At 47.6% G+C, this 11,771-nt stretch overlaps 1 protein-coding gene across 1 annotated transcript in view; it reads right to left on the bottom strand.

The window, feature by feature from the left end:
* Positions 1-11,771, bottom strand: part of IGFN1 (immunoglobulin-like and fibronectin type III domain containing 1) — a 39,454-nt gene that overhangs the window by 17,747 nt on the left and 9,936 nt on the right. The window contains exons 3-13 of the mRNA XM_017735509.1: positions 11,173-11,241; positions 10,598-10,720; positions 8,255-8,394; positions 7,606-7,705; positions 6,760-6,807; positions 6,181-6,226; positions 5,309-5,483; positions 4,642-4,755; positions 3,278-3,449; positions 2,400-2,672; positions 8-681 (exon numbers count right to left, since the gene is read on the bottom strand). Coding sequence (XP_017590998.1) covers positions 8-681; positions 2,400-2,672; positions 3,278-3,449; positions 4,642-4,755; positions 5,309-5,483; positions 6,181-6,226; positions 6,760-6,807; positions 7,606-7,705; positions 8,255-8,394; positions 10,598-10,720; positions 11,173-11,191 — 1,884 coding nt within the window. The 5' untranslated portion in view covers positions 11,192-11,241. The remainder of the gene's footprint in view (positions 1-7; positions 682-2,399; positions 2,673-3,277; positions 3,450-4,641; positions 4,756-5,308; positions 5,484-6,180; positions 6,227-6,759; positions 6,808-7,605; positions 7,706-8,254; positions 8,395-10,597; positions 10,721-11,172; positions 11,242-11,771) is intronic.

Raw genomic sequence — 11,771 nt, 5'->3', positions numbered from 1 at the left:
TGGCTGCCACTCCAGTTGAATCAGGATCAAGCCCATCTGGCACAGAACTTCCACCACCCAACCTCCCAGCACCCCCAAAACCAGCTCTGTAACTGGCATCACCTAAATTCCCATCCTTGTCATGCTGAGAGCCCAAACCTTCTCCATCATCCATGTCAATGTTAACAGCACCCAGCACACCCTCACCTCTGCCATCCACAGAATTCCATTCGCCTGCCCCTCCTACTGCACCACCAGGACCTGCTCTGCCTGAGACAGCGTCCATACCATGGACAGCCCTTAACCCACTTCTGCCTCCTAAGCCTTTTAGTCCAAAGGTGCTGCCATCATTGGCCCCTGAGTCTCCATCTAGACCTGCTCCAGAAAACTGCCCAGACCCCATCTCTCCATTTATGTGGGTTTTGCGTAGCCCCTCTTTTCCCAAAAATCTTTGGCTTCCATCATCAGGATCAATGGAGTGTCCTTGGCCCCGGCCTTGGCTGCTGCCTTGGCCAGTTCTGTACCAGCCAGTTTTCTCCACACCAGGGGATGTAGAAAAGGAAGGATGATCTTCATCACCAGCTTGTTCTTGGCGCCGAAGCTTCCTTGCCCTTTCATTGTCTGCCATTGTTTCTTTCAGCCACTCAGATGTCTCCCTTTCAATCTGTTCTCCTTCATCCTGTCTCCTCTTTCCTTTGGCATCTGAAGTTGCATTGTTTGATGGGAGCAGATGTACAATTTACAGAAAAAGAGGGGAACAAAATAACAGAAAATCAGTAGGTCACTGCACTGCATCAACAACCAAACAAAATGTGTTAGCACTTTTTGAATTTCATTTTAGGACACACACAATATATTTAAATAAATTTAAAGTAATTTCAAATCCTGAATTTTTCAATGCCACATTCAGACAACAAAATTAACTAAAGACAATTATTTTTAGTTAAAATGCATTGGTTTTTAGTGGAAACATGCTCATTATAACAAACAAACCAACCAAAAATAACAGAAAAAGACACTTCCAGCATGATAGGTCTGATTTAGAGGGGCTTAGATTGTATCTGGGATTCATTAATTCCATCTGCCTACTCCCTCCAGCTATGGAGAAGGAGCAGAATATTCCATGCCCAGAGGAGCCATCAGTTCCCACCCTGGAACTGGGATTTTGCTGCTCTGGAGGCAGCTTGCACATCTGGATAATGGCTGGTTTAGGGATGGCCAACCTGAGGACTAAAGCTTCCAGATCTGTGAATAGCTTTGGATTAATCCACAATTCAGGCTGTTCTGAGAGCAGGTCACTCACTGCTTTGGTTTCCAGGTTGGATATAATTTATCAGAGCTCACAGCTCACTGAAATCCACGGGCAGTTTCTTTTTTCAGAAACCTACATTGGTTTGGAGAAGCCTTTGTGAGACACCCATCCTGCTGCTGTGTGAGGATCCCAAAAGAAACCAAAGGCATTGGGAACCAAAGGAACCACCTCTCAGAAGCAAACAAATATGAGCCAGGTGACTGTCAATGTGCCTGCACTGGGTGTTCCCACCTTCCCAGCTTCCTCTGAGCTCCTTCCAGCATGTTTAACCTCTAATTGGGAATGAAAAATATTATCTAGCAAGAAGAATGGCATTGATAGTGTAAAACTGAGAGTATCAAAAGCTCCCTGAGCCCCTTCCTGCTGCACTGTGATCACTGGAACAGCTTCCTCAAAAACATGTGGGGAGATAAGGAGAGATAACTGGTGGAGAATGTGCTACTTCATTATAGCTGTAGAGCAATCAAGCCAATAGGATTTGTCAGGACTAATTAAAAGGGGTAAAGTTGGTCTCATTTGAAGAGGAAAGAGGGTCTAACCAGACATTCATTTTCCCAAAGAGAATTTAGAATCATGGAATCACAAAATGGTTTGGATTGGAAGGGACCTCAAAGCTCATCCAGTTCCACCCCCTGCCATGGGCAGGGACACCTTCCACTGTCCCAGGTTGCTCCACGCTCTGTCCAGCCTGGCCTTGGACCCTGCACTGCCAGGGATCCAGGGGCAGCCACAGCTTCTCTGGGCACCCTGTGCCAGGGCCTGCCCACCCTCTCAGGGAAGAATTTCTTCCCAAAATCCCATCTAACCCTGCCCCTCTGGCAGTGGAAAGCCATTACCCCTTGGGAGTGGTCCTGTCCCTCCAGGCCCTTGTCCAAAGTCCCTCTCCAGCTCTCCTGGAGCCCCTTTAGGCATTGAAAAGGTCTCCAAGGTCTCCCTGTAGTCTCATCTTATCCACGCTAAACACCCCCAGTTCTCTCAGCCATAATTTAGGAATTAGAGGCTCAGCAATTCATTTCCCAGCAGAGCAACATCTCCCTGAACCATCAGGCAGTGAGAGGAATGTTTTGTGCCAACACACCATGGGAACAACCCGCTGCCAACCACTCACACTCCACGAGGAGCCAGGCACTGGAGGAGCCCTGTCCCGCGTCGAGCGTGTACAGGCCACTGTCCGAGGGCACCGCATTCCTGACAATCAGCTTGTGGGTCAGGCCATCAGGTGTCACAGAGATCTGGTGCTTGTCACTGGCCTGGAGGAGGTGGCTTTTGTGCAGCCACAGGGGCTCGTGGCAGGGCGTGCACAGCACACACTGGAACTCAGCGTCCCCAGCCTCGGCACAGCGCACGTCGGAGAGCGGCTGCCGGAACCGCACCGGGATGGCTGCAGGGGAAACCAAGAGCTGTGGGAAGGAAACGGCTGGTTCTGGGCTCCAAGTAAAACTGTTACAGCTGAGGGAGGAAAGAACAGGAAGTTGTGGTGCCTCTGAGCATTGGGTTAATGAGAAAAAGGAAAAACTGAGATGTGGTTCTGTGCCAAATTCTGCAGAAAAGCAGAAAAGTAGATTTTTGTCTTTATTATCTTCTGAGACATTGTACCCCATAGCACTGAGGTGCTGGCAGTTTTTAGTCATTGATGTGTTCCTGCAGCATGATACTTGGATTGAGTTTGTTGTTATTATTCTGAGCTTACAGAAGCAAACTGTAATATGGGGTAGGTTAAGGAGTGTGCTCACTGTCACCCACAGCCAGACCCGTTCTCAAGCCCAGGCCTGTTCCCCTGGACTGCAAATGCAGCACTTAAAGCACAAAATCACCCTCCTGCTCCTTTTCACCTGTGCCAGACAAGGAACCCTTACTGGGCAACACAAAACCAGTCCTCTGTGGTGGTCAGGAGTAACTGAGCTTCACACTTGCTCCTAGACACAATTTTCCTAGACAAAATTTTGTCACAGTTGCACATCACATCCCTCAAACTGAACTCCTTACCTTGAGCATCCAGTTCAGTTGAGAAGATGGGGATGTCCTCCACCCTGACCTGGTACACCCCTGCATCCTCTGGCTGCACATCATTGATAGTGAAGCGGTACCTTCTCCCAACTCTCCTCAGGCAGTGCTTCCTGTACTCGTCCCCTGTCCCGTACCGGAGCCGCTCGCCGTCCTGGGGAGGGGAGGGGAGGGGAGGGGAGGAGTGTCCTCACAAAGGCTCAGCCAGTGCCAGGCATTTTGAACAAATCAGGACAGGTTGGTGCTACAATCCCCTTGTTGATATAAATGAGTAACCTCACAGTGCCCAGGGCTCTTTGCAGCACACAGGCACTGTCTGGGCAGTGAATCCTGCACAGAGCAGGGTACCAGGCTCTGAAACTCAGCAAAACAGCAGCCCTTGGCTACCCACATAAGGGTCTGAATCTTAGCTAATACACAGTTATTGCAGCTACAAAAACAAAGAACTTTCTTGGCTTAGAGTTCAGCATCCTCCTAGCTGGATGAGCAGGAGACTTCACCACTTTCTGTAGCACACTTGGGTTACGTTCTCCAAATTGTGGTTCATAGAATTCATGTCCTACATTTGATCCAGAAGATTCATAGTTAGTCTGTCCTTCCCTTCAAGGAATTCTGATTTCCCCTGCGTTGAAGCCTCTAACCACAATTTGACTAAAAAGTGTCTTTCAGAAAAACATGCTCAGCGCTGAGCACTTGCAGATCCCATCTAGAGGGGATGTTTTACATCTCTGAGATCTTCTTTCATAGAGGGAGTTATAGGCCAATAACACACTTGAGAAAGTGAATAAAATTTCTATGAAACTGCAGGATTTCTGCAGCCTGAAAGACACTGTTGGGATGATGGTCTTAAACTGAAGAAGGGTCAGGTTAGATATAAGAAAGTAGCTTTTTCCCATGAGGGTGGGGAGGCCCTGGCACAAGGTGCCCAGAGAAGCTGTGGCTGCCCCTGGATCCCTGGAAGTGTCCAAGGTCAGGCTGGATGGGGCTTGGAACAGCCTGGAATAGTGGAAGGTGTCCTTGCCCATGGCAGGGGGTGGAAGAGGATGAGTTTTAAGGTCCCTTGACCTTTAAAAGGTCCCTTCCAACTCAAACTGTTCTATGAATTTCCTGAAGTCACAAGGATATCAGTAACTGACTGCATCCCCTGTACTTGGATCTATAAATCCCCAGGGATATTCACCACCAAGGATCACCCCACACTGCTCCCTAACCAAGCAGGGATCTGCAAAGGACAGACAACTTTAAGGCATTTATTTGCTCTCAGCCACTGCCTAGCAGATGAAGCCTTTTCTGTAGAACACTTGAGGGGTGCTCTGAGCTGCTGCTGCCCAACACATCCCTCTCACCTTGAGCAGGTAAACCTTGCTGTTTCTGCTTTTCAGCTCCATCTCCAGGCTGAACGTAGCATTTCCCTCCTTGTTGACTTTGATGTGTTCAAAGTTTCTGAGACTGTGAATGAACTGCAAAGAAATATTGAAGAACCTAGTAAATGATAAAGCTGCCATGACAGAAGTTCTTAAGCTGTTGAATTAATGTGAAATCTACTTTAAAGAGCTACCTCTAACGTTATGTAGGAGAAGTATCTGTAAGTCACAGTTCTGGTGCAGTAAGCTGCAGTATCTGTAAGTTGCCATGGTTTCCTCCTGTATATAAATTACTTTTTATGTGTTACCTCCTGGTCACTCCCACACTGCCCATCCAGGTCTCTACGTGCCCCTCTATGTGAAGGCTAATCTTTACTCTTGGACATACAATTTTTAATTCGGGGTCCAAATTCTTATCAGAGACAACTGAATACCCCTTTGGTCAGTATCTCCTAAAATATGTGAACTGAGCTTCAAAAAATTCATCAGCATTTTCACCTGCATGAGTAAAGAAGTGGAACTTCTTTAAAATAATGTCATAAATCATTGTCATACAACAAAATTTTCATCTCCAAAGCAATTTAGGAAGCTTTAGCCTGTTTTCAGAAGCTGTAGTTTGTTAAAAATTAGTGGTTTCAGTTTATTTTACCTTGTCTTGTTCAGTCTCTGTGTCCTTCCTTATCTCCTGCAGCTTCCTCAGCATCCCACGGAAGTCAACAATTCCATATTTCATACAGATTTTTTCATAATCTCTCTTATCTGCATGCAGCAACAGCTGCCACACAGCTTCTTTGTCCAGGGGCTTTGGTTTTGGTGCTATGACCCTGAGAAGCAGGGGTGGAAACATTCAGACATTTTCACAAACAACAAGATGTCCTGCTTTTCTATCCTTAATTCTCTTCCATCTCTCTTCCTCCTTCCTGTAGTTCACTTGGCCCCGTAGGTGGAGGCAGGAAAGACTGTGACTCTTCCAGAGCAGGTTTTCTGCATCTATACTACAAATTAAATGGTGCCAGGGAACAGCTTCCACACTGCTGAAGAGGCTCTGGCACAGTTTGGCCCAGGCCAGGTGATCCTAGGTCAGGATTCTGCACAGAGATCATTCTCAGCAGGCAATCCTTAGAGTTTCCCACCTGGGATGGGGAGGGTTATGCCCTGTGCACCTGGCAGTGCAGCTGGGCTGGGAGCCAGGGCTCAGCCCCGGGGCAGGCAGCAGAGCAGGGCATGGAGAGGTGTCCTTTAGACAGGAAGCTACTCGTGAGCTAAACACAGGGAGGCAGAGAAACACAGCTGCCCAGTGGGAACCTGAGGGTGCAGAGGAAATACCCTGAAAATGAGGCTGGAACCTTGTGTTTATCTCAGTCCCACAGGCAGTGCCAAGCTGTTCTGGCCTGTCTCTCCATAGGGAGTCTCACCACAACTTTGGACACAACAAGTGTTGCCCTGAAGGTCTCTGGAGCTGTCCCCTGCCACCAAGAAACACCCAGAAGTGGGAGCATGGCCCTCACTCCAGAGCCTTACCTCTTCCTCAGCAGCTTCTTGGACTCCAGGAGTGTCTTCCTGAGCTCTGTTACCAGAGTGGGGAAAACAACAAACAGTCACATACCCAGCACTGTGAAATACATCCCCCCAAAGAAGATAATGCAAATAGCCACAGACAAGAGGTTATTCTGCTGAGCTCTTTTCCTCTGGTGATTTTTTCACACTTTACCAAAAAACTGTCACGAAACTTAGTCAGTTCTCACTGCCATGCTCATCCTTTGAGTGCCAGTGAAGTTCTCTCCCTAAGGGGCTTCCCTCTAGAGACCCACTGTTTTCAGCCATGTTAACGTGTTTGATCCAGCTGTGTTTGACATCCCCAAATCCCTTTTTCCTTTTCTAATGATTCCACAATCATTAATTAAAACAGCTCAAAGCTGTGTCTAAAATCATCACTTTAACGAAAGGTAAAGAGCAAGCAGAGATGACAGAACATTAGAGGCTCATTAATCCTTCTCTTACTCCAGTCTTTACAAGTTTGGGGTAATAATACTGTGGCAGACAGAGTATTATTAACTCTGCCCCCCAATAATATAATACACATACAGATCTTTAACTTACCATCAGCAGCATGAACAGGAACATATTTTGCCTTCCTCTTAAAGCCAACTGATCATTTATAAGAGAAAACAGAAGGAAAACAAGCCATAGGATGAACAAGATGAGACTAACAGCAGTGAACCAATGAGTCATGAAACCACTGTATCTGTTACCAGTGCAAGAGGGAATCCCAGTTTGGATTTCCTTGTCAATCTGACATTTGCTCCCAGTAGCCTCCATCTATAAAGATGATATTTCTATTGCCATTGACTCAGTGCTTGCTGGAGACTCCACACAGAGGAGGAGAGCATTTTTGCCCTACCAATTCTATGGTCTAAACAATGGGAGAAAATATCAACATCTTGTTTTAGAGATGGGGAGCCAAGGTGGAAATGGCAACTGCAGATAGGTGCCTTCTAAACTTACTTGAAAGGCACAGAGGTGACATGGACACTTCCAATATAATCCATCTTCTGCTCGAGTGGAGTCCAAGAATATCAGTTATATCTGACCCACAAAGTGCCCATTTCTCTGCACTGACTATAAAGGCAAGAAGGAATGAGGTCCAGAGACAGGTGCAGAGGGATGGATCCCTCCCAAAGGACTGATTTATTCAACAACATAAATAAAGGTTTGAGGCAGTTCAGCGCTAAATCCAGGCTGTCTGATTATGGACCAGTGCAGTGAGCACAATTCCACTTTCTTCCCTCTTGCCTTAAAGCTCACAATGCCAGGGAGCCACCAAAAGTCCTCAGCGAGGGGAATACCAGACCTTCACACCAAGAACACCCAAAGTCCTGGACACCCAACCCAGAAACAGCAAAACCACTACCTGGGGCCACAGGAGCCCAGAGCTGCCAGGCCTACCTTGGATGATCCTGAGGCCAGCAGAGCACGAGGCCTCTCCGTAGGCATTGACAGCATAGCAGCGATACAAATCACTGTCATCCAGAACCAGGCTCTTGATCTTCAAATGGAAAGCACAGAAAGTGCTCACAGAAAGGGCTGGGGTTCAGTTCACCTTCAGCTTCTCATAAAGCAGCTACTCAGTGGCACCTCAGAGCCGCCTTCTGCTCCCAGAAGGGTCCTAAAAAGCTTTGTTTGCTTATCTTTGTGTTATCTCAGAGCTGGGGATGTGTAGAATCATGGAATACCCTGAGTTTGAAGGTTCCCACAGGATCATCCAGTCCAGTTCCTGGATAGGACACCCCAGCAATCCCAGTCTGTCCCTGGCAGCGCTGTCCAAACACTCCTGGAGCTCTGGCAGCCTCGGGGCTGTGCCCATTCATTCCCTGGGGAGCCTGGGCAGTGCCCAGCACCCTCTGGGGGAAGAACCTTTCCCTGATCTCCAGCCTGACCCTCCCCTGACACAGCTCCAGCCCTTCCCTGGCTCCTGTCCCTGCTCACAGAGAGCAGAGGTTGGAGCTGCCCCTCTGCTTCTCCCCATTCCACTGCAGGTTTTTCCTATCCATTTCTCTCAGTTCCACAAGTCCTTTCTGAAATATTTGGTCTTTACCTGCAGAATGAATTCATTTGTAGCACTGTTGAAGGACATTTCATATTTGGCAGGATCATCCATTCCTTTCCGTGTACGCGACCATTTCACCTCAGGGGCTGGGACACCTTTGACCACAGCTCTGAAAATGGCATTTTTACCTTTGAAAAGAGGCAAGAATTTAGTTATTTCAGACAGGCTTGAATATGAGGACTCTCAGGCCTGGCCCCTTATTTTATCAAGAGTGATCCCCAGAGTGAGTAATTTCCGTTATTTTATGCAGAAACATTCTTCAAAAATAACGATACCTTCTTCTTTTGCACATCAATAATTCAGGTTTTGTCTGTATTCAATCATAAAGGGCCTGTAAAACGTTGTGTTGACCTGCCAGACATGGCTGCTGACATCTCTGACCATCAGTGAAATCAGCAGCCCGACAGCAAGTTCAACCCAGACTTGCTTTTGACCCATGAAATGTCCAAACCCCTCCTCATCACACATATTCTCCATCAAATCCCACTGCTCCTCCAGTCTTTAACTGGCACCACCTTGCACTCTAAACCCACCAGGCTCTGCTGTTTGAAGAGACAAGGGAGGGAGAAGAGAAGGGGGCTCATCTCCTTCATCCCTGCTCCCCAGGAATCTAAGTCCCCTGCAGCCCACCACAGAAATCTCCAACAGCTTTCCCAGTGCCCAGTACAAACCTCTTCTCCAAAAGGCTCCAAACCCCAGGGTACACTAGGAAACAAGTCAGAGAAGTGACTCGTGTGGGTGAGTTATCCATGGACACAGCTCAGGCTGGAAATGATCCCTCTCTATTTTTTTTAATACTCTTGGTGTGCAGGTGACCAACGCTGTTAAAGATTCTCCCTGGAAAGTCTGGCAGTATTTCCCACACATTTCTGCAGTCACCACCACCAAACTTATTTGATGGAACAAGTTCCTGCCAACAGATCCTTATCAAAAGGCCTTCCAGCAGTACCATCTCTTATTAAAAAGTCTCATTCCAGTTGATTATCCCTGTGTTACATTTTAGCCACTTTGGCTGCACTTTCCCACGCTTGCCATCTGTCTCAGGAGAATCAGCTCAGCCATGCACTGAACACAGTGGGGTGATGATAGAACTAAAGGCCCTCACAGCGCCTCTGCACAGACACAGAATTACAGTGACCAACCTGAATGCACAAACAATTTGTATGGAAACTGCAAAGAACCTGCTGGAAGTGAAGTAATTTGGAAAATATACACAGGTGAAAATTTAGATAGGTGAAAACTTAGCCGGGGGCCTTGATTAGTGCCTGAAACGTGCAGGTGGAGGAGCAGGAAGAGGGACAGGTTCCACTAGAGGCCACTGTGCCCCTTCATAAAACTTCAGTGGCTCCTGGAAATCCACAGGTGAGTGTGGAACACCAAAATCCAGGCTGCTGGTTCAGTCCCGGCAGGGAAGAGGAGCTACACGATGTTCTCAGGCTACTCCACACCAACAAAAAAAAAAGAAACAAAAGGACTCTTTGCAGGTGCAGAGAGACCCCTGGGAGGCTCTTCACTGATTCCAGTTCTTGGCTCATCAGCTGCCTGCTCTGTGCTCTGTGCAAGATCCTTATGTTGTTCCTTATAGAATCATCACAGAACCATGGAATGTCCTGGGTAGGAGGGACCTCAAAGTCCATCTCCTCCTCCCCGCTGCCCGGGGCGGGGACCCCTTCCACTATCCCAGGCTGCTCCAAGCCCTGTCCAGCCTGGCCTTGGACACTTCCAGGGATGGGGCAGCCACAGCTGCTCTGGACACCCTGTGCCAGGGCCTTCCACCCTCACAGGGAAGAATTTCTCCCCAATATCCCATCTAACCCTGCCCTCTGGCAGTGGGAAGCCATTCCCCTTGTCCTGGCACTTCAGGCCCTTGTCCATCTCTCCTGGAGCCCCTTTAGGCACTGGAAGGCTGCTGTAGCCTAAACAGCACCTGCAGTCAGTGTATCCTACTTTAAAAAGCAGTTGATTTTCGTGCCGAGCACAAGTTATTTCAACAGGAAAACAAAAAACCAACAACTTTTTCAATGTGCTCAATCTTTTGCTGCAAAATCCTTCCTCTGAGAGTTTCCTGTAGAATTCACAGGATTTGCTGTAACACATAAGAACCAGAGTTTGGTCTCGCACACGCATAGTGACAACTCAGGAGACCTTTGTGAGTACTGATGGAATTTTCATCAGTGTAACAAAGACTTTGGCCACACAACACTTTTTTTCTGGTCATGTCAAATCACTTTAGAAACTCTCTTGATTTAATCATGATAATTTTTTCATGTAGGTGGGACATGGAGTCAAACCTCCACGTCTGTGGCTTTGCCTGTTTGTCAAGAGTCTCACCTTCCTGCAGTGTCAGAGTGAGTGGTTTCTTCTCAAAATCAGGTGTACTGCATCCTTCTGGAACATCATTCACAAACTGGGTGATAACAACTCCTGGGATAGAAGATTTCTTGAAGATTTTTACTAGAAAGGCAAGAAAAAATGGATTCAATTAACATGTTTGTCCTTCAGAAAGAATCTCTCAGTTTGCATTGCCTCCTGCAGAGCAGTAACTGCTCTTGCTCAGCTCCTCTTTGACCACAAAGGTCCCACCCATTCCAGTGCCACAGGCTGTAAATGTGTCCCAAGGCTTGGGCATTAAGGTGTGGGATTTTGTGGTGGCTTTGCCAAAGTTGTGTCCAAGTGGGAAATTCTGCAACCAAAGTCCTAATCCAGGACCACCTCGGCTCACAGCTCCAGCGATGGTTTGGACAGGGAAAGTTTTGCATCAATTCTTGTTTCAAATACAAAATCTGCCATGAGAAAGGCCCCACTGCCAATTCATGACCTGGTGTGTCAGTCCCTGGTATCCCCAAGCTAGAGAAGCAAGTTGGGGTTATCACACAGGTTCCCCAGAGCTGTGTCTGTTCTCTCACCTGTCTGATGGCTGCTCATGGTGCTTTGCTCAGTTTTCTGGGGTCAGCACAAACAGATTACAAGTTCTCCTTTGAAAAAGACAAATAATTTCATTATTTACAGTTCACAAGGGAAAGGACAGACCTTACCACTGCGCCCTTTAGTGCCGCAGTTTGCCCTTCCTCACTTGCCACAGCCTTGCAGCCAAGTAGAGACAGACCTGCCAATCAGCCTGTCATGCCCAACACAACCTGGGTATGAGGATGATTAGCAGGGCTGAATGGAAAATGTACACATCCAGCAGCATCCCTCTGTGTCACCTGGCTTTCCTCTAAAGACCTCCTCTCGTGTTTCAAGCAAACATTCACCACATGGCACTCACGTGGTGGGTTCTGATGGATGGCAAGAGCAGTTGCTGAGAAGAAAACCACAGAGATGGATGTCTAAACTGGGGCATGGAGCAGAGGTACATCCTGATCTCAGTTGGCTTGGTTAAATTAGCAACAGACCTGAGAGCAGACAAGAAGCCTTTAGAAGGGAATGGTGAAGTGTGAGCTTGGCATTAAGGAGTTATTGTTATGGATCACTCAGGGGACCTTTGCCAAAGGAGTCTCTTTCC

This window comes from Corvus brachyrhynchos, unplaced genomic scaffold (assembly GCF_000691975.1).
Source record: "Corvus brachyrhynchos isolate BGI_N302 unplaced genomic scaffold, ASM69197v1 scaffold555, whole genome shotgun sequence".
Lineage (NCBI taxonomy): Eukaryota > Metazoa > Chordata > Aves > Passeriformes > Corvidae > Corvus > Corvus brachyrhynchos.
Note: the sequence above shows the minus strand (reverse complement) of the source record. Positions and strands in the feature narration are given on the sequence as shown.